Source organism: Chamaea fasciata, unplaced genomic scaffold (assembly GCF_029207755.1).
Source record: "Chamaea fasciata isolate MVZ Bird 193981 ecotype frontalis unplaced genomic scaffold, bChaFas1.0.hap1 SCAF_16, whole genome shotgun sequence".
Classification (NCBI taxonomy): Eukaryota; Metazoa; Chordata; class Aves; order Passeriformes; family Sylviidae; genus Chamaea; species Chamaea fasciata.
In genome coordinates this window covers 8,304,498-8,330,522 of record NW_027094101.1, presented here as the reverse complement: position 1 = coordinate 8,330,522, position 26,025 = coordinate 8,304,498, and the positions used below count along the sequence as shown (strand labels likewise).

Genomic DNA, 26,025 nt, shown 5'->3' with positions numbered 1-26,025 from the left:
CAAGAGGAGAAGAGCACGTGAAGGGTTAATCCATGTGGGAGGATACAAGGAACCAATACCAGCCTAGCACATACCAGGAAAATGTGTTGTTTACTTAGAGCACTGCAGAAGGGCTCAATAGCAGCAGATCCATCGCTCAAAGCTGCCCCGGCAGCGACCGTTCCCAACAGATGGTACATTTTTCACGACTGAGGTTCTCTCAAGTGTCAGATATATATAAATCCACCTTTGGAAGGCAGCAGGGGGAAAAAAAAAACAAACCCAACAAACCAAAACCAGCAACAACAAAACAAGCGCTTTTGAGAAATTCAAACTTATTCACAAGATTAAAAAAAAAAAACAAAAAACCACCCGAAAAAAACAAAGCCAAAAAGAACCAAGACCACTCTTACAGTATAAACACGCCAATTCATTCATTTTTACTGATGGTTGCATTTATGAATTTCATTCTTGTGAAAAAAGGGAATAAAAGGAAAAAAATTAAGAAAATAGCTATTTATAGAAAACAAAACAAAAAAAGGGCTCAAACAACAGAATCTGTGCTGATGCTTTTGGATGAGCAGTCCGATGGCATTGAACATTACCTGTGCAAGCAGGCATGCTTGAAAACCTGTCTGAGTACTGCGGCTTCAGTTCCACAATCCAGGATTTCTTTTAAGGTTGTTGGAAAAAAAAGAGCCTAATAGTTTCATACTGTATTTATTTAATAACTAAAATTCACAAATAAAAAGATACTTGCAAAGTCCTTTAGTTGTCTCATCCCCTCCTCCTCCACTCTACTGCTTTCAGACCCATATGCATAAAAAAATGGGTTTGGATTTTTAATTTTAACTGTTATATGATTGGTCGTTGGAGCTGAAGCACCAAATGGAGAAGATGCTTTATGGAGATGAGGGTAGAATCCTTTGCCTTCCCACACACATTTTGGAGGAACACAGGAGATGTACCAGTGCCCGGACTCCTCTGCTCCCATTTCCCCCACCCAGAGCATTCCTTTCATTTTATATTTCCTCTGTTAAGTGACTGACTGCAGCCTCTTTTCCCCCTTTCTGTCCTTGTGGGACTGCACACACGTTGGACATTGTTCATTTCTCACTCTCCAGGCTGTGAGTCAGTGTCAAGTAGGTCCTGTTACAGCTCAGTGCGAGTTGGTTTGTAATGGGTCTTTTCATTTCAGGTAGGTTTGTGTGTCGATTCAGAAGGCTTGCGTTGTTTCTTCCTTGTTTACATCTGACAAGCTGCTGGATAAGGCTATTCATACTCCAGGAACTGTTTGTGATAGAACAGCAAATATCTGGAAGAGAGCAGAGGGACAGTGTCAGTTCTGTGCCAAAGCAGATGAGTTTCCATTGATGCAACCAGAAGACATGAGGGCTGTTAATTTTGGTTTTCTTTTCAATTTGAGGCAGTTCCAGGGACACTAAGCAGGGATGAGAAGGAGGGAAGCCAGCTGACATAATTTTACCAGCAATTCAGGAAACTGAGCAGCTGTATATCAAAGGGGAACTCCATGGATGCCTCATCCTGGGAGTGTTCAAGGCCAGGGACAGGGTTTGGAGCAACCTGGGATAGTAAAAGGTGTCCCTGCCCATGGCAGGGGGTTGGAGTGAGATGAGATTTAAGGTCTTTTCTTAGCCAGGCCATTCTATGATTCTGTGAAAGAGTCAAACCTTGTAAAATCTACTCAGGACCAGAAAACGCTGGAAGATTGGATTCTGTTGGTGCCCAGACAGGCAGCAACCATTTAACACTAATGAGACACAAAATAAAGGTGCTTTAAGATGCAACTGTTGCTTTAGAGTCACACTACCAGAGATCAGACCAGAATTACTGCAAGCTGCCTCCCATTTACTGGAACAGAAGCAAAATGAAGCAGCAGCCACGTGGGTGAGCACTCATGTCCCAGTCAAGTATCCGATGTGTCAATCTGTACTCAAATCTGGCGTTTTAAAGGATGAAATTCTTCCTGTCCCTAATTGCTGTGTGCGTACTGGTACAGAAGAGAGCCCAGCCCCTCAGCAGTCACACAGAAGAAGGAGACTGATCTCCACACAACCTTGTTCCCACACTGCCACTGCCACTGGTGAGTCCTCAGAGCACTTCTGAGATGTTCCAATCGTTGTAATTCCATCCAAGCCCTATGGATTCCCTCACGTGATGCAGAGTTACTGTGTCAGCCTTTATCTGAACCAGGGAAATGCACCAAAGCTCAAACCAGCCTTTATGGGCAATAGTTGTGTTGTACATCCTCTCCTTGCCTCTGGCAGGTTCCTCCATGGGCATAACCCCACCTGAGCACCAGGCAGGTGTTACTGAATTACAACAAACTCAGTTCTCTGCTGACCTCAAAGCAGAAGTTCCCTGTCAAGTCATTTAACACTAAAATTCAGGTATTATGGATTTCTGTTTTTACTTTTCAAATTAAGTTTAAAAAAGGAAAAATGGGAAAATCTATTACAAAAATTACAACCTGAACATTGTGCCTGCAGCAATCCTTGAAAATGTCATGAATAATTAAAACAAGAATGGTAAAGACTTATCTTTGCAGTACCAAGTCCATAGTTGAAAATGCAAAATGAAGACTTCATATTTTAAGTTGCTTTTTCTTGGAACCAGAATTCAGTGCTTCCCTTGAAAAATACTGCTCTGTCCTCCCAAAACTTGTGTAATATAAATATCAGAAGGCATAATGTCAATCTGAGATTAATTTAAAGCCATGAGCTAAGAAAGAGCTCATGTTCTCTACCTGCCTCCCATGGAGGCTTGGTATTCTGGGTCATAGCACTTCCTTAATGGCTTTTCTTTAAATCTTTTACACTCATAATAATCCAAAGGTTCTGCAGGCACAGACTGGATTGTGTCACAGAGGTAAGCACTGCTCCCTCACTGGGTGATCACACCACTTTGGTTTTCAGAATCCCTTCCATTAGCAGGACTTTGGACATGAGCACCAGTTCCAGACATTGCAGAGTCACCTGATGTCCCTCATCCTTCCCCTCCCTTCCCTTCAGCAAATCCAGGTCTATAAAGCAATTCTGTATAAATATAATTGTGCTGAAGCACTGAGCATTACAAGGGCTATTCAAGAGAGAAATTATCCTCCTCTGTGATTAAAAGGTTTTGGTTTTTGTTTTTTTTTTTAAGTAAGAAAAACCCAACAAAGGTCAAAGTTTGCCTTCCTTTCCCCTTCCCAGGTGACCACTTACCCTTCACTGTCTAGCACATCCTTAATGCTTGCCTTGGTGATAATGGCATCATCACACTTGAACCACTGGTCCTTGTGCTGCCGGATGAAGCTGGTATAATGCCCACTCTCCAAGGTTCCCTGGTGATTAACTACTGCAAACAAGGAATACCTGGGACACAAAACACATCATGAATATGAGCATCAAAAGGGGGAAAGCAATGGACATTTCAGACAGGCAGAAGCTTTTGTTCATAAACACACATAGCAATGGTAAAGGATCTGATCCATCAGTAAAACATCAGCTTTAACACTAGCTGGGAGGAGGGTGGCCTTGCCCAGGGAAAAAAGAAACATTTTTCTTTTTCTGTCTTGCTGTTTCTGCAGCTCTCCAGTCTGGTGACCACTGTCAGCTTTACCAATACTGGCTACCAAACTTGCTTCTAAAACAGATCAGTATTGGTGCATTCCTGAAGAGGACCACTGATCACCCAGTCTGACCTTCTACTTCCCTGATTTACTCTAGTGAACCAGAAAAATGCATTTGAGGTATGGGGATGGAGGTAACCTTAGATATTTCTAATGATAAACTGCTGAACCGATTACCTGTCCTTAATCTGCAAAGCCTGTACTTATTTTGAAATACTGAATATATTCAGCCTCAACTTTCAGCTCTCAGATGCTGCTGTGCATTTGCCTGAAAACCTGCAGGCCCATCTCTGTTCCAAAAAAGATACTGATAACCAAGTTGCTCTCATTTTCTTCCCCCCCCCCCCCCCCCTTTTTTTTTTTTTTTTAAGTGCAAGACTGAAGTCTTTGGCTCTTTTGTTCTACGGTAAGATTTTGTTTCCAGTCTTAAATACACTAGTGGCTCTTTTTCAAGCATTTTCCACTCTTTAACTCTTTCATAAAATGCTGCCCTCACACTCTGTGTGTGACACAAGGAGAGCTACATAATGGTAAAATAATCTCTAATCTCACTTGATATTGTCCTACTCAAGTTTAAAATTCACAGACCTCTTTTGAGACAGTGGGGCCACAACAAGGCACCTATTCATTGACTGCCTACAGAGCCACTGACTCAGAGCCACCCTCTCTAGGGGAGTCCTTGAATCCAACTAGGATGGACAACACCCTCCAGTCCCAGCTGGAGCCTTCTGACATTGCCTCACCTCTTCCCTGGCACCCAGATCCCTGAGGAATCCAGATGTCTTTGCTCTCATTACCTAAATCTGCCTAATTTTTAACAATTTCTCAAGTTAAGGCATGTGCAAACCTCAAAAGTGATCAGCTGTGTTAACTTCAGACCTTTTCTAACACTACTGAACACTCCACATCTAATGATTCACCTGCCTGCTACCTGCCTGGATGACACCTGCACTAAGACTTGGTTACTTTGGTTTGACATCTTTGTGTGATTCCACTTTCTTACTGAAACTTCTAGTGGCAAAGCAAGTGCCTTCATTTTAAATACACAACAGCAGCAATGAAACTTGGAACCTTACTTAACTGGAGAGGTAAGGTTTGTGTGACCATTTCTATTCCCATACAGCAATGGATACTGGTTTCAATTACATCCCCTTTACATTCCTGAGCAAGTCCCACACCAGTCCATCATTTATTCCAACTGGCATCAATACCTGACCAATAGACCCCAGGATTACTGGGATTATTTACTCCTGACTTTGAGTGTCAGTGTTCTATTAACTTTCTTTGGTCCTCTGGAACTCCCTATGCCACTGCAATCGGAAGAGGAATATTTCAAGGCAACACCCATCCCCTGTAATAGATATTGTGACCACAGCATTGAATTTTGCCCACAGACCATTTGCTGGGGGAATCACCCTCAGCTCTGGAACAGCTGCCACAGCCCCACAGAAGGGCAGGAACTGCAGGGAGTGAAGCTTTATTTTGCAACATTTCAGACTTACTGTGCTGTCAGATATGGTAATGCACTGGCACTGCAGGATATAAAGCAACACCATCTCCTTCTAGAAGGCAACTACCTTTCACAATAGGAGTAAGGAATGTACCACTTACTTATTATCATTGTTTAGACTATCCGTCGGCTGCTGGTACTGCCCGTTCATTCTGCTCTCTTTACTGCAACACACACACACACAAAAATCCAGTCACTTAAAGCAGTGGCTTCCCAAACCCAGGAAATTGCTCTGACATGACACACAGCCCCTTTGCTGAATCCAGGTCCTTATTCCAGCTGAGCAGCAAAGGGCTGATTAGGATGCTAAAGATGCTTTATTTGCTCTCACAGCAGTGCTACATCACAAACACCATTTCTCCTCCTGGTCAAGGCTTCAGTGCTGCAAATACACATCTGTTTACGTCAAATGTTTTATCCAAAAAGCTTAAAAACAGGTTAAGAAAAGATTTGTACTGGAAACCTGGGAAATTATCTAATTACATCAATCCTTTATCTCGTGATGGGTCAAATATCCCAGCTCTGACTTGTAAATTCATTTTGTGTTTTGACAGCAGCAATAGGATTATGCTGGTGAAATTCAGACTACTGAGTTCTGCCTGCTGATTATCCCATCTCTATTCCATTATGCTGGATGCCTTTCATCAGCAGAGCCTGTTCTATCCAGGGAGAATTCACCACAGAGGAACAAGGAAGTCTCAAAATCTCCAGAATATATTGGAATAAACCATATATTCTTAATATAACAGTATTTAACAGAGCTTCAGGGCTCTCCTTTCTCTCTTAGTAGAAGGATCTACTTTTTTTTTCCTGGGAAAGGAGGAGTGTCGGCAAAGCTTGAAATTTTAAGTAAAATTTAAGCATCAAATAGAGTTTCTCTGTTAAGAGATACCATGGTTTGGGGCTTTCTGCACTGCTTCAGATATAAATTAAATCTGAATATCCTCTTGCATATTTGCATGAATATCTGACAAATACTTTTTAATTAAGCTGATTAAATTCCTTTCATAAAGGTGCATTTATATAAATGCCACATCTTCCACAAACCTGGGAGGTGGGAGAAGTCTTGCTGTTTCTATTTTAATCTGGACTCTGCTTCTTGTAGCATTTTCTAAACAGGAGTTGAAGGTACTAAACAAAAACCCCCAGATTTGCCTATGTACAGGAATAAAGAGGAAGGATTTTTATAACTTCAGGAATACTGGTTAGGGATTAGTTTGTCTCTATTCTGGCCAACTGCACAGAATGGCAGGTGGGTGGGCACTGAAGGGATGGGACCAAAGCAGGGATCTGAAGGTAGGATGGATGTGGGTCTATAAATTTAACAGGCAACCAGAAACATAACACACATTAAGTAAAGAACCCCACCACAATGTTTAAATATAAATCCTTTTCAGGCACATGAAACTGAACAGTTTATCTAAAAAGACAAGCTACACCTTCCACAGAGAAGCTCATGGCAGAAGTACCAACACAGACACTGTCCTGCATCCTCAAGTATGCTCCTTGTTTTGTGCTGCACATGTATGAACTGGGAACCAGTTCTGCTCAGGTCTGTGGGGGGTTTTGGACTTGGAACTCACCTGGAAGCCATGAAAGGTGTCATGTCCAGCTCCAGTGGAAACGAAACATACGTAGTGATCTTCCGCCTCAGTTTGGCTGAGTGTTCAAACCGCTGCAGGCAAAGACAAGAGATTTTTTCTATAGAGAAAAGTTAAATTTTATGTCTTTTATAAATGTCCTAAGCTTAGAAACAATAACATGAAAGCACATTAGCAGTCACTATGCAGGGACAGCCCCAGATTTTTTCTTACCATCTCTCTGGGAACGTCTATGTAAATAACAACATATTTCTACCAGGAAAACAAACCATTACTTGTGGGCTCAATGTTAACACAGTATTAATTAGATTATTTACCTTGATATCTATGTATACAAACTTATTCCCACCTGACATCAAAGAAAAAATAAATTAGACAGGGAGAGCACACAGAGCCTTTATCCAAAGCAGTGTTCATTTGCACCAGGGCTGTTCAAACCCATGGCTGCTGCCTACCCTGGCTCACAGAACTGGTGATAACAGAGTTTGCCTTCAGATTCACACTGAATCCATCCAACCAATCATCTCAAGTGACAGGAGTCAAGCCTACACAGGAATACCCATTCAAATTATGGCAAAAAATGGAATATGCTAACAAAAAAAGCCTTGTCCCCCAGCCAAAAGGGGCCTGCAATACCCACCATCCTCTCCTCGTCCCCTTCATTGAACATTAAATGGAAAAAGGAACAAATACCAGAAAGAGATGAATGAGTTTCTATTTAAAGGCAGCTTCTCTCCATTTCTCAGAAATTCTGCTCTATTTACACTTCAAGTTAATTATTTTCCAATTGTGATGCTGTAACAATTCCCTAGCAACAGATCCAGATGTGAAAAGCTGAGACTTCTGTAATTGTTATCTTTTGTGTTTCTCACTTGCATTAACACACAAAATGAAATTTGCATTTTGCATAGACAGGACAGCACAATCACTCAAGAAAAGTAATTTATTTTCCAAAAGATCCTCAGTCATTTGGGATAACACAAATACTGAAGTAAGTATAGGAAAGGAGTGGAGCACATTCACCTTGACTTGCCTAAAGAGCAGAATCATGAAGGTCTATCTTGTCAACTACTCTACAGAGATAAAAAAAAAGCCCCAAACTGATGAAACAATGACCTTCACGGAAGATCAGAAACAGCCAAATTAAAACAAAGGAATTGTGCTTCTACCCAGTCCAGTCAGGCTATAACATATTTGGCATGTGCACATCCTCATGGTCAATGCTCAAGATGCAGCTGAAGAAGCTGGTGGGGACGAACACCTGCAGGCATGACTGTCCTGAAGTTTAGTCAGTGAAAGCCAGAAGACATATCCAAGAATTCAGCTCATCGTCTCGGAGAGGAAATCACATCCTCTGCTCTGTTGGCCCCCTGTGAACTTACTTTGAGATGAAAACAGGCCACAATGGGTAACTTCTTCATAGTGAGTTGTTTGGTAGATTCTTGGTAGCTATGGCAACCACTACATTTGATTTTGGCACTGCTTCCTAGATGTTCTGGCCTTGTAAACCTAAAAAAATATTGAAAAGCAAAAGAATGCACAAAACAATCAGATGGTTTTTGACATGTGCTGAAAATATTTTTATTTGTGGGTCACTGGCACCACAAGAGACAAGAGTCAGTGGGTTTTCAGTAATTTTGGAAAAGCCTACAATGAAACCATAATAATGTAAAGTGCTGTGGCTCAGATATCCAAATCTGACATGGATCATTGCTGTAACTTGCACTGAAGTGAATCAGTGGCTGAGAAAGGGGCTCAGTGTTAGTTCATCTCCTACAGCAGAGCAGCTCATTTTCATACAGAAAACAAAGAAAGATCTTCTGTTTTCAAACCCAAAAACATTGTTATGGAAGACACTCTTCTGCAACACGCTATTCTACCTTGTAGCCCTCTAGGGCTGGGATCAAAGCTCTGAGATGGAAAGGCCTGTAAACACAAAGTTCTTTCCAAAATACAGATACTCTTCTAAAAAACCTTTGTTGACAAGTAGAAAAATCTCTTTCAAAATTTTCAGACAGAACTGCTCAAAGGAGCCATGGGAAGAGACCATCAGGGAACAGGGAAATGCTTACAGAAAATGGACTACCTCAATGTTCTCACTACAAACTAAAGTAAAATCCCTCTTTTCCAGAAATTCAGCACAGAAAGGCCAGGACCATGGACTTTCCTTTCTCAGTCCTTTCCTCCAAGTTTAAATTTCCACAGGGCAGACCAACCACTTCCCCAGAGGCTGCATTGTAACTAGGATTTTTGAAATGAAATATTTTGAAATACAGTTTAAAATTTTTCATTAATGCACATGAAGAACTTTACGCCAACATGGTGTGAGTTTGTCCCTCACCCTCATTCTGACTATGGCCAAAGAAGCCTCCAGCCTGAAATGACATCACAGCTTCCTGATTAATTAAGATTTCCTTTAGGGTTAGGGTTATATGCAATCATCCTCCGGTTTGTGGGGTGTTTTTTGGTTTTGGTTTTTTTTTTTCTTTGTATTTGTTTTCCCTTAAGTCTTTAAAAAGGCTTATAAACTTGCACTGATAGTTGTTTGGAATGCCCTTATCTTTCCATTTTTGTATCACATTCCTGCTCAGTATTTTCTTCTTCAGGTCACCTTCAGCTGCATGGCCACACTGCTATGAAGTTACACCTTTTTTCTTGCTAACTTTTGGATAAAAACATAGACCCATCCCCTTTATCCATTAGAGTTCTTTCCAAAATCCATGGTTTCTGGAATTATCTTTGAACCTAGATGTCTTTTCCTTCCCTACCATCAACTTTGATTGTACTAATCTCTATGTTGAAGAAAATCACCAAAGAGGCTTTGCCTCTTGATATATTCCTGCATCAGCAATTTTTCATTTGTACTAATTCCCTCATTTCCTTAAAATTATTGATCTTAATGGTGTCAAGCAGATTAGAAATCAGATGTTAGAGACTATGAATTTTTATTTCAGGAGGATTAGTTCTGCCCCAGGCTCCAGGTAACCTCTTCCTCAGGCAAATGTCTGCATTTGCCACAAGAGAATGACTTTCAGGTCTGCTGAAAGATCCAAGTGAACTGTACACAAAGCCATAACCTTCTCCCCAGGTACCTCTTTCCAAGATGCCTAAGTCTCAGCCTCAGAATTACCTTTTTGAAAGCTCCATTCCTTTAATCCTTAATGGCATCCCTGCAACTAAGCTGGCAGTAGCTGACTCTCAGTTGTGCTTAGAGCAAAATCTGATTCCTCCTTGCTGTTAGAATTTAGATAAATATTAAACGCAATGTAAATTCTTTTCATGTGCCTCCTCAGCCACTAGAATCAAGAACAGGGAGACAGACATTAGTGATTTTAATCATGTAAAACCACACTGCCTGGCAGTAGCCAATGCAAAATTTGTTTTCTTCTTACATCATGTGGAAAAAGGCATTGAGTGCTTATTGTTACCCTGAGCCTTACTTTCTCACACGCAAACAACAAAAATGTGTGTAAAAATGCTGCTTGGGGACCGAGCTGTGACAAAGTATCGCTTAATCCCAGCGTTGAGAGCCACCTGGAGAAGAAGATGAAGCCAAATTGCCTTTCTCCAAGCCCCAGGTGTGTGTGTGTGGCAGGCCGTACCTTCGCAAGCAGTCTGTGAGGGTGGTGGTGCCCGAGACGTGGCTTTCCCCATTGACAACGCTGCCGTCGCTGCCCGGACTCAGCGGCCAGAACGGGGTGGAGGAGCCTGGCAGATCCAAACTGATGTCCCAGAATGGGTCTATCGTCGTGGAAACGCCGCTGTGGGAGACAGAATGGTTCCACACACCTTTAAAGGAAGCCAAAGGAACAGTTCCTCTCTCGCTTTGGGGGGCACTCCAGGTACTTGATTTTAAGGGCTTTGGGATCTCCATCACCCCTAGAGGGCACTCAGAGATGACAAAAAATAGAGCTGCTCCGGAGTGTTTGCCCACAATTGATCGTCTCCCTGCATACTTAAAAGCTGTATGTTTGGGGAAACGTACCTGATGTATTAAATGCAAAATAAGAGTGTTTAAGACATTCTCCCACTCACTGGAGCCCTGAGACTCAAAGCAGAGCTGCTCTGAGACAGAGGCACTACTAACCAGTATAAACCAGTTAACATCTGTGACAACAGCTACCTCCCATCCAACTAGTTTAGAAGCTGGTCTTGTCTCCTCAAGACATGGAAGATGGTGCTTGAGGCTACCTCAAAAATAAGAAGGCTTTTAAAATACTTTTGCTGTCCAGCAATGCACTCAATTCAGCTTTGCAGTTCCTCTCATCATCTCCTACAGCCTTTGGGAATTGAGAGGCCAAAGAATAACTGCACTAAGTAGTAGCTCATGTTCTCCATCAGAGCTGTCTAAGGACAGCTGAAGACAAGCCAAGTGGCAGACTGTGGAAAAAGCTGCTCAAAATTTTAACTGCTATTAACTCAAATCTTTTCTTCCAGCATCCACATTTTTAAGAGAACTTTAGGGGCCTAAGCTCCTTGTTATGTTTATTTTTTGAGTTCTCTCTTCCCCTAAAACTAGTATCTTTCACTCTGCAATCTCATTATCAAGCCTTCAATATTCTGCCTTTTCCCTCTGCTTCATTTGTGCAAAAGTTGTCAATTTTCAAAAGAAAACTTCTTTTGTCAAAGTTTCATCAATGTTAATATTGTGTCATAACAAATCAAGTTTTGCAATACCACATAAGGATTCTGTGGCTCTACCAGGCAAAGAACAAAATTTCCTATGTTTTCCTTACAGTAAATCCTTTGCAAATCCCTCCAGGAAACTGAGAATAAAAGCAGATTCAAACAAGCCCAGCCCATGTGCAGGACAGCAAGAATGCAAGGCAGAACAAAAAACAAGAACTCTGACTTCTGCAATATGGCAACACCAAACATCTCCAAAGAGAAGTCAACTTATTCCAGTACAGAGTAGACCAATAAATGCCTTTTTCCATCTCTTGTAAAGACCTTTTTTCTGGTACCTGAGATGACATTAGGCATCAGCCTCTTTGAAACCTCTCCTGATGATGCATGTGGCTCCTGACTGAAGGAAAATGTGGTTCTCAATCAGAGTTTTTCTTCAAATGTAGTTGCAATTATGCATTTTGAAATCCAAAGAGATGTTGGAAGTCTTCTCCTTATGATCTTGGAAAACCACCACCTTTTCCAGACTAGTAAAAGGTTTATGTGGATAAGCCTGTTGTGCTTTCCAGGCAGCTTTTTAGGTGTGTCTTAATCTGTGACAGTTAACTGGTAATTGATTGCATTTGGCCAACAGAATTATAGAATTCCAGGATGGTTTGGTTGGAAGAGAGCTTAAATATAATTGCATTCCAGCCCTTGCTGTGGGCAGAGACACCTTCCACTACACCAGGCTGCTCAGAGCTTCATCCAGCCTTGCACCGAACTCTCCCAGGGATGGGGCAGCCAAAGCTTGTCCGGGAAATCTGTGCTGGTGCCTCAGCACTACACAGTTCTCATCTTTTGGGAGTTTTTCTGGTATTTATTGGTATTCAAGAGAGGAAATGTTCAGTGCACTGCACTGGAAGAGATGCAGACACAAATCAGAGCCCAGGATCAGGAAGAAGTGACTTACTGGCAGACTTGACAGGTAACATCCGACTGCAGTCCGCCTGTGAAGATTTGGTCTATGATGCAGTTACAGTGGTTGGGGTTGTTGGCCTTCTTCCCATTATCATCACCTGCAGGAATGCAAACACAGGCTCAGAAGTCAAAAATCCTCTGAGGGAACAGTGGTTTGTCTTGGACTGTGTCTCCAGTAACTCTTTCTATCTCAAACTTATACTGCAAGTTCACAAGGATAATACAGAACCCTGCAAAATTTGTGCATTGAAGAATGTCAAACATGGAAACAAGATGGGAACTCCTTGAAAATTACAAAAGATCATCAGAAGGTGACTAAATGTAGAGGTGAAGCTTTAAGCCACAGCAGCTCTTGGCCAAACCCTTGCTCAGGGTATCTCCCTTTACAGAGGTTTGCTTTGCACTGCCTGGCATAAAGATCAGCTCCTAAGACAAAGGAGTTGTCAAGGTGGTTCATGAAAATCAATATTAAAACTCCACAGAAAGAAGAAACTTCAGCAAATGCTACTTTTTACTTCTAGCCCAGTCAACTTCTGTGGGTAGAGTGAGGGGAGAAGGTTTGTTAAGAGCCATTTACCCCCAGCCTGTTGCCTCCAACCCAGCCTTTCAACATCAATCTGCACCTTCCATGCAGGTTTTCATCAGCAGGAAAATGAGAATTCCTTATCTGAAGTGAGGAGGTAATGCTGTGTCCTCCTCCAGCTTCTCCAGAGGCACAGCAATCCTCTGAGTTCCCCAGGGGCACAGTGAACACATTCCCATCTTTCAGGCATCACACACTGTCACTGCAGGTCCCAGGAGTAAAGTGTCATTTTTAGGACTTGAGTGCTGAGATGAGGCCAATTCAACTTTCTCCCAATAACCAGAGTATTAAATAACCAAACACTTCTTCACAGAGTTCTCAGCTTCAAAACCTTCTCCCTGCATTCCCCACAGGTGAAGTAGGAATGCCACCCTTTACCTTGGATTCCCAGGCTGTGCACTGCTTATTTTCCTTGGGTAGGACAGATGCATCTGGGCTTGCTTTGCCATCAGAGATGCACATACCAATTACTACACAGCACCAGCTAATTAGCTTTCAAAATACATCTCAAGATGTTTTCCCATCTCCTTCAACAGCAACTGCTACAACAGAACTAAGTTTGGACAGGTTTCCCAGTGTATTTAACTTACTGGGAAGTATTTGATTTCTGAAACTGAAAAGCTAAGATCGAAATCCTGAAATACTTCTCAAAACCAATTATTTTCTGCTCAAGAATGCCAAAAACCGTCTGAAGAAAAGTTTCTAAAAGTAGGGCAATAGACCATTTTCTTGTGTCTAAGGTGCTCTGACTGGATTTTTCTTGAAGCAGGAACAGATAGAATTATATTCTTTTTTTTTTCCAAAGAAGCTTTAGAATTATGTTGAAAAGTATTATATAATAATCTGGCAAAGGTTCCACCAGACACTAAGCGTGGAAAAGCAGTCATAGGTGATACCTACTAAGCTGCAATGGGCCACTTGAGTTAATTAGATTCTAAATGCCTCAGGAAAGTTCCCCCTCAGCTGCCGGATTTAGGCTTTAGAAACTTTTGTCTGAATTGCTAAGAAAAGCACATTGTTTCCTTAAAAAGACTCTTGAAGAAAATGCTCTAAAATTAGATTTCAAGTGTACGAGGTTCAAGCTGGGGGTTATCACACCCGGTCTGAGGCGTTTCTTGATGGGAATTTCAGCTAAATCTTACTGAACTTAAGAGCTCTTACAGGGCTCAATTATGCTAAGCTAATGAAGAGGGCATACAGGATAGAGACTGTGCAAGGCATCCTTCACCTACAGAAAAACCTTCACTTGTATTCACAAGCATTAAAGAAAAAAAAATTCAAAACAGAATTAACTTAACTGGGTTTTAGTTGAAACTCCACTTTTCCTTTTTAAAGAATCCACATGCAACTACCACATCCTTGTAATCTCTCCATTTCAAATATTGTCTCTGCTTTGTTTTGAGGGGGCAGAAGGAGAAAATCAGTGCTGAGAGCTTTTCCCTGGACCACAGGTACCATCCCAGCTGGACACCTTCAGCAGACAGTCATTTCCTCCTACAGAGAGAACTGAGCTCTCCCTTTTCAATTAGACAAGTCAATTAGGATCAGTGATGAGAGGGTCTCAAATGAATATCCTGCAAGCTTGTTCCCAGCAAAACAGAAGGGTATTACCCACTCAACAATATTTCCCATGACATTTGGTTGGAGAGGAGGGAAAAAAAGAGTAAGATTACCACCTACACACACTTGTCAATATGGAACAGATGCTGAGGGGAGGTATATTATGCAGCTGAGAACTAGAAGCTGCTAGGTTGTTGTGCTCAAGTTAAGGTTCCCTTCAACATTTCTGTCTCCCAAATGAAGTTTTTAATTTCTGATTTTTTGGGGGTTTAAATCCGGTCCAGGGAAATCAGCAGCTTCTAAGAATGGTCAGCACAAGACTAAAAGTAAGCTTAAAAATATATCAATGTATACATTAATTATTATGGCTGAAAATTAAGCAGTTTAGAGTCAAATTAAATGCAACTCTCAAAAAACCCCACACAGGTTACTACTGTGTCTGTGCAATAACCAAGCATGTTAATCTGTGTTCAAATTAGGCATTTAATACACCATTAAAGGTAAATAATACACAGCAACAGTAAAAACAGCTATAGACAACTTTTTAAGATTGCTTTTGATATAAAAATAGAAGTTTGCCTCAATCTTCCCTTCTGTATTTTGAAAGAGAAAAGGGAAGTCAAGAATTGTCAGATTTTAAAAGGGGTATTTATCAAAACAAGACATTAATGTTAATATTTCTGCTTTGCTTCGGTCCCTGGTGTTCTGAACAAGTGCTTGTTATTTGTGACAAAGCAGTGTACACACAAATTTATATGGATCAGAGCAGATGATATGTTTCACAAGCATATGCTCTATCAATTCCTAAGAATATCATCCAGAATTCACAGGGCAGGGCAGTGTTTTCCTCCCAAATCTCAGTACATCATTCTTTTTCCGGCTTCAGATTTGTTTTGCTGCACCCCTTGTTAAAGGTGAATGCAAAATGCTTCAAGAAATCCAAATAAATGAGGAATAATCAGCTTTAAAGTACTAGTCTCCCTTTTTTCAGGCTACTGAATAAAGATTGGGACAAAAACAGAGAATTACTTCTATTTTTTTATCTAGCATTTTGAACCTTTGTGTACCAGTGCCCATCTCTGCCACCTGAATGCTGTTGCTCCTTTAAAAAGTAGAGAAACCCCCACAGCCAGAGATGTTACTGGACAGAAGAATAATTTTTGACTTGCAGTCTTGATCCTTTTAAGAGAACAGTAATTCTGGTCTAAGTTTCCCCAAGCTTGAAGATGTCTGAGACAAAGGTGAGAAATTAAAAAGTGTCTGCATGACTGCAGCCTCACTGGTGTGGAAGTTTGCAGAATTAGAACCCTGAATTTATCCAAGAGCACTGGGGGTAAAGATGCATCTGTCATGTTGACTAAAAGCTGACTTAAATGCTTTACAGCCTGGGCAGAAATACAGATTATTTACACTATTTTTTCCACCAAAATACTACTTTCCAGTTAGAACACCTGCCTCTAGCTGTTGAAATGAAAAAGTGATGCACAGCCAAGACACACTTGACCTCTTTTATTCAGAAATATTTTCTATTACTTCAGCAGCAGGGAGGAGCCCTATTGAGGGTGCAGAATATGCCCTGCCCAGATGCCACAGCTCAACCCAACAGTGCCAGCACATCTATCACCCCTCACACAGGATTTACATGGAGATCAGACAGATATCCTGGGCTTCCAAAACTCCATAGATGCCACTAAAACAAAGTATAGATTCAGCCAGCATTTAAAACACCAACCAAATCAAAACAAAATTACCGGGGCCAGCCTGCCCACATAATCATCTCAGGGCAGTTATAGGATTACAAAACTTATCTTTACATGGACATCAAAATCATGTGTTTTTCTTAATTAAGGCAGTGGCAGATCAACAATAAATATTCACAGCTTTGTCTTCACTTGCATTAAGACACTTCCTAGACAGCTGAGTACATGGAAGGGAAAAGGGACAAAGGACTAATGACAGCCAAACAAACATCACTGGATATTTATACATAAGGAACACTTTCATTTACTTTGGTGCCTGAAGCCTTTGTGATCATGAATAATGTCCAAAAACTAGAGCAAAATTTTCACCATGACTTTATTTTATTTCACTGTGTGTTAATTTTAAAACTTCGTTACTATTGACTGGAAGCTTTAAAAGCTTCTTTCGTTCATTAAAATAAATATTTAATATTGGCAGGGGAGGTATTATTTGCTTATTGTAGCTGTAGGACATATTCTCACTATTAGTAATAATATTTTTACATCTGCACACTTCACATGCAAGTGTGTCTGTGTGGATACACAAGTGGGAAAACTTTCTCATTACACTGAAAACTAGTTCGTTCCAAATGTGGTTTTGCATGACTATACTTGAAATTCTGGTTTAGATTAACATGTTTGGTTCCCACACAACTGTTCAACCACTTCTTTTAAATTACCTTGATGTGGTATAGATTATTTACTATGATTTAATAAAAGCCCCTCTGTTTCTTCAGAAACAGAAATTTGAAAACCTGGCTGCAGAGATGTCAAGGAAGATATGTCAGAGAGATTCTTCATTTAAAGTCAAACCACATTTCTCAGAGGTCTTTTCAGATTCTTTATCAGTTTGAGAAGAGCTCAGGGACCTTTATTGTTCCAAGTTTTCCTCTTTACAATTCGGAGACACAAATACTACTTCATTAATTAATGAGGATGTGTAGAAGAAAGATGAACATTATCTTATGTCAGAGAAGATGAAAAAAGCTTCAAGATCTGTTAGATTAATGGTTCAGAAATTTAACAGGAAGAAAGGAGTGCTTCTGTTTGCAGCTGAATTTATTCAGTGTTAGGAAGTGAGAAGTCAATATTTGAGTAGAATTTGTTCCTTACTGGACTTCCACACCAGTTTAATTTGGATTATTGAAATCCAGTTAGTGGTTGTCAAATGACAGATATTAATAACTACAAAGGAACTGCTCTGTGTACTCCTGTCCTTAGCAATACTTTTTTTGGAGAAGATTCTTTTGGAAGCACCAATTATGGATGTGAACAAGCCTATGTGCTGCCATGCAGGGCAGATAAAGGCAAGATTCACAATGGTTCAGAGAAGCAGCAGCAGCCTTCCCCTTGATAGCCCTCTGATAAGGCAAAGAACTAAACCCTAAGTGCTTTTCCTAAGAGCATTTGAGCAAAGTTGAGTGCTTAAATCTTCTTTTTGATAACCAAGGGCTTTTTGTTTGTTCTGTTAGTATCAACCCTACTACTTTTCTCTTGGAGGAACAGTAAAAATTTTGCTGCAGCAGTAAGTGAATAAAGTTAGAGCAAACATTGGCAGACTGGGAAATGTTCAGTTCAGCTTGAATTCAGCTAACAAACAGAAAATACGTGATTTCATATGGTATTACAAAACCAAGATACTTCATATCAAAAAGCATGGCACTGGATATTTTTATTGTATTGTACAATTACGTATTGTTCTATACAGACTAATAAAACAATACCATAGCCACCATTGCTCTTATTCACATTTCTGTAAGCAATTTGGTATCAGGAATACAGTAGAATTATATTTAAGCTGAATAATAGTATTAAGTGTTAAGACTTAACCTCTCCCCTTTGTTATTTTCATCAGTCCCATGACACACTGAGCAAGAGTTCTAACTACTTCAAGTATAAATAGAATTAAAATGGCAATTTAAAAGAAAAGACAGTGACTCACAACAAATAAGAGAACATCATGATGGTGATTCAAACCAATGTACAGACTTGTCTGCCTCTAACTCTTGGTACTTTTTGACAGTGGGAACAGTTTATGTATTTAGAAATATTTTTAAGTCTACGAAACATTTTTAAAGTAATTTGCTATACTGGCACTAGAGTTAAGAAGAGATGGTTCTACCTCCTTTTGATGCAATAATCCTTGTTGACTGGAGCCTCAGGACAAGCCTTACCTTTGCAGTGTCTGTGTAGCACATCTAATGCAGCAATGAGGAACTCGTGTGCATCTTGTTGCTCGTACCCTGCTAAATGCCGTGCGTGAGTCCATACCAGGTGCAATAACCTATATGGAATGTGAGGAGATCGGTGCCCAGAGTAAAACTGCTCAAAGCAAAGAGAAGGACACGACTGTTAACAATTCACACAGCCTCAGAGCATTTCATTATTAAAAAGTTAAATGAGCGCAATTAGTCAAATCAATTTAAACCGTTTAATTCTGATGGCCTTAATAATAAAGGGGAGAGGCAGATTTTGTCACAGACTACTGGAGAAGTGATCTCAGAACTGAGCAGCTCAGTTTTCTACCCTGAAATTCCATCAGTTTGTGATGGATTAGCCTGAAAAATGTGGGGGTGCAGGGAGTGGGGTAGACAGACACAAACATCACTCACAATTTGCTTACAGATACTACTGGCTTTTATTAAAATAGCCTGAGAAGGAAAGAAAGGAAAAAAAAAATCCTGCATTTGAAAAGGATCAGCAATTTCATTCACAAATTATGTGAATGAAATGCCCCCATCCATATCAGAACAAACACTGAAGATGAGAATATTAGAAGCTGACTGTCAGCCAATCCCTGACCCATGGCAACTCTGCATCCAAATGCTGTGCACCGTCCAATTTTATGGAAAAATTTCCAAGCAGGGCAGCAGCCTCATGCCAGTACTGGCCTTTCACTGTAAAAGGCTTTAAAAACAACTTTATTGAGCCAGCTGTTTGCAGAGCTGAAGGTCCCCATTCAGTCAGCAATCCCCAAAGCCAGCTGCCATCACTGCTCCAGCAGGGTGTCCCTGCCTGGGAATCTGGTGCTGGACCAGCTCCTGCATCTGCCCCTTCATCTGCTTCAGTCAAAATCTGATGAGCTGGCTCCAGAGTGACTGAAACTGCCCCAGGTGATTTTGCCAGAAGCACATTAGAGAGTGCACAGATGAATTATTCAGTCAGCAGAGCCTGATGTGAAACACCGCTGCTGCTGGGGGGTGACACAGCTGGGGAGGGAAGTCAGCACAGGGCAGGAGGACACTGCCCATTGAAGCTTCTTTTAATTAAAAACCAGCCAGGTCCCACTTGAAAAAACCCAAACAAACAAAAAATACCCCAACCAACTCACCCCCCAAAAAACATGCCAAAAAAACCACCCATGCTAAGGGTCTGTGTTTCCCTGGGTTGAGGTTCATCCCTTTATTCACCACTGCACAGTAATACCAGTTCCAAAAGCAAAGCAGGGATACTTGTGGTGTCCCTGAAGGAGTCAGAAAAGGCCCAAAAGAGTTTTATTCACTTGACAAAGTAACGTTTTATTTTTAATAAGTGAACATTTGTGAGTCATTTTGCTTTCCCTCACCTTTGGCAAAGGTATCTGCCAGTAAATGCTGCCTGCAACACCACAATTATGTTTTCCCAAGATCCTATCAAATCCATGGCAGTTTCTTTTCAGTTATTCTTCCCAAACAGAAGACAGCAAGTGGCAAATACACAGAACAAAAACAAGACTTAAACCCCCAGCAGTATGTAATTCTCATCCTTATTGGAAAAGTGAGCTTCCTTCTCCAGCCCTGAGTTTCTCCCTGCACAGTCTCTGAGCATTTTATGTAAGTCCAAGCACAGGCACTGTGCTACAAACCTGCCAAGAGAAAACACTGTATTTTAAGGGACAGGCAAGGTTGGCAAAAGGCAGCACAATTTTCATCTAGTCCTCATATTGGTAGGGCTTTCTACATGATTTTAGTGTATTTCCTCCCACAGAAATTTCTCCCTCGCAAGCTCTGCTTTTCCCGAACAAGGAGCTGCACCTCTGCAGCCAAACACCACAAAATGCTCCTATAAATACAAAGATCAATAGTTAGCTCTGATGCCAACAAGGATGACACTGAGGGACTGGAGCAGGAGTGTGGTAATTGAAATCTGCTGACGCAGCTGCTGCTCAACATAATTCAGGGAACTGCAGCAATAAAACTTCCCTGTTCTGTCACTCCTTACAATTAGTCCCAGAGCTCTCCGGTCATTTTAACCACCAGCACTCCATGTAATTACTCCACTGCAGACACAAGACCTGCCAGCAGATTTCTCTGCTGCCTCAGTAGGATGAGAAGGATCTGACATGAAGCTTTAGCAAATTATTAACTATTATCTCACAAAAAACTAGAAATCTGCCTGGTAAGAATGTGGGGTGAGGGAAAAGCTTCACTGTTCAAATAAATATTAAATAAAAAAAAGAAAATGAGCACATTCAATAACAATATTTTAACTGGAATGTATAAAACATCCATCCCATCTCTGTCATTTCCTTGCTGCTGGGAAGAGCAGCCTATCAGAGTTGTTCCAGTCCACAAAAAGTAAAATAGTCCATGTAAAGTCCTATTCCAACCTTTTCACTGAAGTGTGCAAATATAAACAATGATGTAATTGCAAGTCACCTTTAAAACACTTCAATGGCACAATGTTCCAAACATAATTTAAACCTTTTTTTTTTTGTTTAAATTTGTTTTCAATTCAGCAATATCAGTTGTTTATATTGGAGAGAATTAGTATGAGCAATTTCAAAGTGCTGGGTAGTACACTGCTTAATTGCTGTTCCAGGAAAAAAAAAGGGAGGGGGGAGAAAGGAACAAACCAACCAGGATTCAAAGCCTCCATTCTTACACACAGCCCAAGTAAAAGTCATTTTGTTTTTCTACTTAAAACACTTGCTGTTGTATTCTAGAAAGAATCTATGGAGGATTTAGAAGACTACAGGCTTTGTAATTTGCATTATTGTTACCAAAGATATACACACACTAGTGAGGTTTTAAAACAAGACCCCACCGTGCACATCTGTACCTCTTTTTCCTCCTCCTGCCAAAAACATGCACAAAAGTTTCTCAATTATGCGAATAACCAGATAAATTTGATTTATCCTGCACATGTATCTTCTAAACAGTCTCGGAGCTTTGTAATTATGAGTTTATGGGCAGAAATCCTATAGCAGGTTCAAGTCCAATTTGAGCAGTGAAAAACTCCTCTTGGAAATTGGTTCACAGTGAAGACTAAATTTTCTGGCAATTTACAATGGATGAAGGGACTGGGCAGCACATGGAACACATGCAGGAGAACAACTTCTGGAGGTTTCCCAAAGAACAGTGGTTCAAACAATCTCAAATACATCGCACTTGCATGAACTCTGTATGTTCTACACTTATTTTAGGGAAAAGGCTTTACTAAATCAGCACAAACTCTGTATTTTCCATAACAAAATGCAAGATTTCTGTCTTTGTAAAGAACCTTAACTACATTTTTCCCCCCTCTTGTACCTTTGTTGTAATTTATTTTATACATAAGTCACTTCAACAGTAGCATCTTCAGATATCAAAGCCATAAATCATCTCCTCCTTTTCCCTCTTGGTTCTCACTTCTCAACTCTTTCCATGTTTGTGCTGTGCACTGTGATAGGCTCACGAGGATGAGTCATGATGGGAAGAAGGAAGGTTTTGTTCCTTCAATCTCTGAGTGGATGCACTGCATTCTGCTCTGCTCCCAGGTATTCTTACTATTCCAGTCACAGAGCACATGAGACACAGATCTTCTAATCCTATCTTCCTGAGTGGTCATTCTGGAAAGGATTTGGATAAGCCTCAGGGTGTGGACCATCCTGAAATACATTTTCATTGGTGATGCAAAACTATAACACAAACATCAGTAGGTAAAAAGGAGTGCACCAACCCTTTCAGCCAAAAGGCTCAATGAATATTCTGTGTGTTCTATCTTCCATCTGTCCAGCTTCACCACTGTCTGTTACTCCCAAATCTTTTTCATTCCTTTTCTTATACAGTGTAAGTCATATCATGATTCTATTGAGAAATAGGTTTCATGTAGCACAAATGAGAGTGTTAATTGATGCAGTCAGATATTTTTAAAACAAACAGCTCAATGCTTGGTGTGTCTGCCAGAAAAGCTACCACTTCAGGAAAAAACCACTTCAGTCCCGAGAACCATTTGATAGTCATTACTCATCACCAACCTACTTCAAGGTGGAAGAACTATGTAGGTTCCTATTTATCACAGAGAAATCACTCAACCTATATAACTACACGATCTTCAACAAAACACAAGTGGGATGGGTAACTTCTGTTTAAGAGGCAAGAGGGCAAAACTTGCTTGTTTATATATAGTAAGTTTTATTTAATGTTCAAAACAGCCTCGCTTTTTCTCCTGGAGAGCTCCCACTCAGGCACTCACCAGATCCCCTGGCATTCCATTTGCCTAAGATCACACCTTCAGAAAAGAAGGGTGGAGGGGAGATGAAGTTAACCCTTGCCCTGATTGTTTGTCCCTCGGTAAGATGCTTTGGGATAACCACACCAGTTAATCCCGGTGGGAAAGCTATGTAGAAACAAGACAGAACCTGAATCAAAGTTTCCCTGGGAATTCAATTACAAAGGAATTCTTAACCATAGCACTGAGATCTCCTGGTTTGCTCAGACCTCAGCTCTGCAAAGGCAACTACAGAATCTTCATTGGAACCACTGCATAGAGCTGGGACATGAAACATAACCAGTCTGCTCCAAAAAATGCAAGATTTTAGTTTAAATTCTGAATGCAAATAAATTAAAATTCACTGGGAACAGAACTGTACAGTGGCTGCTGACAGAGCCATAAAAACAGTAAGGTATTTACTGCTTGTGAGTTAAATTATACCGAGTTGGTTACAGACCCAACAGCTTTGCTTAGGAGGATTAAGCTCCAGTTTTACTTCAAGGAGGTTGAGTCACTTTTTGTGTCCTCCCACAGCACATGGCTACAGTATTTAATGTGAAGTAAGGACAGGGACTATTGCTGTCTGCAGACTGGTGTCACAGAAATGGTTGTTCCCTCATCCTTACACCCTCGTGTTGCAGAACATTTAATTAATAGAACTAATGCAAGTATAGGCATGAATTTTGATTTGAAAATGAAGGCTGAGCTTCTCAAAGTTGTGTATGAAATTAAACTTGATTATAATTGAAACTAACACAAATGGTGCATTTAAGCCCCATTTTGGATAGCCCGTTCTTTGTTCCATGCTCACAGTAGAGCAAAAGGCATCCTGAGCCATCAACAGGGCTCCACATACAAAAACGGAAACAAAAATCATTACCTAGAGAGTCTTGATCTGTCCTACAGCCTCTCAATCTGTAATGTAACACTCATTCCCCCTTTCCCAAGGGATTTTTAAAAAAATGCATGTGTTAGTAGAGTGTGGTGATGTTCATCAGCATATGACTTTATATTAATATTTGATGAAAGGATATCAAGAATATAATAGTTCCTTATTTTTTAAATAAGCAAATAGGTTTCTGTATTAACAGTGTACAGAAACTGGTATTTCTATACCATGACTGATTTTTTTATCTAGGCATTGTAGTATTTCCCTACTTAACTGCACATCTGGTTTCAATAATCTTACAGCTGCTACCTATTGGTCTGCCTGCCTTTTGTTTTTACCTCCTTTCCTGACAGATTCAGGAACAATTGAAAAATAGAATGAAAAGTAAGAAATGTAACATACAGCTAATGATAGATAAGCAGCATGAAATGTTGCAAATCCCCAAAAGTCTTGAGTATGAGCAGGAAACAACTTTGTACTGGAACAACTAAGGGGGCTTTACATTCTTCTAAACATGTTTAACTCACCTGCAGTGAGCAAAAAGAATCATCTCTGGTGGAAAAGGCACAGGAGTAAAATCAAATTGAAAATTACAAGATAAAGGTAAAGCTATTTTAGGTTGGTCCCTGTCAGAATGAACTTCCATGACAGCACATCCACAGAAAACCTGCTCTGTGTACAGATATCTCCAGCAATTTTAAATGCTCCATGACAGCACGTACACTGCAGCTCCTTCTGGTTTTTTGGTTGGTTTTATTTTTCTTACCAAGAAAGCAGATCTAACACTGCGGGAAAGACACAGAACTGGGTTTGTTTTGAAAGACATCTTAAAACTAGGAGCCCATGTCCACCCACAGTCCTCACATTACTGATGTGGAATTAAGATAGTTAACAAAGAATATTTATTAAGGAAAAGCCTGTGCCTGTCTCACACAGCACAGATCAGAGCTACAGTAAAGACACACTGCAAAGCCAGGCTCCTGAGTGGGAAAGGGAAAGAAGTGCAGCTTGTTACAAACTGCAACAACACATTCACTTCTCTTTATCCTCCTTCCTGGCCCTTACTGGGTTTGCACGTAAGAGATGACAGAAAAGATGTTTCTGCCGGTGAACAAGCACTGAACTGAGATCTTTAAAATATTCATACAGACCTACATAAACCAGCACCTTAAACCATAAGGATGTATACTACTGCTTTATTCTCACTCCCATTATGACCCAAAGAGCTCATGACATATTTTCTAGTTACAACTTGCACTTTTAATTAAAGCACACATTCAGCTTTAAGACTAAGGACTCCCAGATCAGTCTCAGAAGAACAGGCAGCACTGTAATTATTTCCAAAACCAGCTTTGCCTAAACAAGGGTGACTTCACAACAGGACTTAAAAGCTATTAGTTTTGATTTCGGCAGCTGGGTATTTTTGACAGTGAGGTCTCAATCTTTACTGCTTTGTTTTACTACATTTTGAGGGGAAACATGACTTGCATTCCCTTTATATTTGCAAAGAGGACACAATTCCTTTCGGGATAAGAAACAGCATCTGTGGCAAGGTGATGCTTTGTGGCAAACAGCACTCACCTCCTGAAAGAGCGTAGACATTTCACAGACCAGACATGAGCTGGGGCTTTGCATTTCACATTTGTGCCTGTCGGAGAGGAAGAAATCTCGCAGCAGTGGAGTGTGGGTAAGTGCCTGGACAATACAGTTCATAAAACATGTGTTCCCAAGATTTATTAGCCCTCGTAGACCTATAAAGACAGACAGGGGGAGGGGATGCATAAGCATTATCAAGTTAAAAAAAGGCAGATTTGCATTTTTATATAGTTTTCACAATATTGCCATGGATTTACGGTATTACATGCTCAGCTCCAAATACAGTTTTATACGGGTTTAGGGAGGCTATTGGTATTTTTGTACTCAAGTCACAAGAAGCTGCAGAAGCTTTCTGAACAACACTAGGATTTCTTAAATTCTAAGAAATAAGGAAACCTAAAAGTTCAGCAACACCAATACCATTATTTTGCAATGGTTGTTGTGTCACATGTCACCAAAACATGTCCCTCCCCAAGACTGATACCAAAGTGCAATGACAACAACTGGTAAGTCAGTACAGTAAGAAACCAATACATTTAAAGAAACCAGTGAGTAAGTTTTCAAATCGTTTAAAAAGCTTTCCCCCATGCAGGTCATGAAGCCAGAATAAGCTTTTGTACTGTTATAATCATCATCTTTCTAAGACAGGCAGCAAAGGAAACAGCCCTGACAAACCAAGTCAGGCTGCGATATCCAATGCAGACTTAGAAGATTTTGTATAAAACCCAAGATCTGAACAGAACAACTTTAAAAAAACTCTGAACAACACTAATTCCACGTTCATTTTAGGTAAGTTAAACATTAATCTACAGCATACATCAAAAAAGTCAAATTGGCATAAGAGGATTCATCACACCTTAAGTCAAACGCTCAGTAATGCCCAGAGATGATTCCT

At 40.5% G+C, this 26,025-nt stretch overlaps 1 protein-coding gene across 2 annotated transcripts in view; it reads right to left on the bottom strand.

Annotated features, from left to right (window-relative positions):
* Positions 1-398: 398 nt before the first annotated feature.
* USP22 (ubiquitin specific peptidase 22) overlaps positions 399-26,025 on the bottom strand; it is a 92,772-nt gene continuing 67,145 nt past the window's right edge. For both annotated transcript variants that reach the window (XM_066197736.1, XM_066197735.1), the window contains 9 exons: positions 25,116-25,285; positions 18,367-18,514; positions 12,303-12,408; positions 10,327-10,485; positions 8,107-8,233; positions 6,707-6,798; positions 5,225-5,287; positions 3,207-3,356; positions 399-1,294 (listed from right to left, as the gene is read on the bottom strand). In XM_066197736.1, the coding sequence (XP_066053833.1) occupies positions 1,252-1,294; positions 3,207-3,356; positions 5,225-5,287; positions 6,707-6,798; positions 8,107-8,233; positions 10,327-10,485; positions 12,303-12,408; positions 18,367-18,514; positions 25,116-25,285 (1,058 nt within the window). In that variant the 3' untranslated portion in view covers positions 399-1,251. The remainder of the gene's footprint in view (positions 1,295-3,206; positions 3,357-5,224; positions 5,288-6,706; positions 6,799-8,106; positions 8,234-10,326; positions 10,486-12,302; positions 12,409-18,366; positions 18,515-25,115; positions 25,286-26,025) is intronic.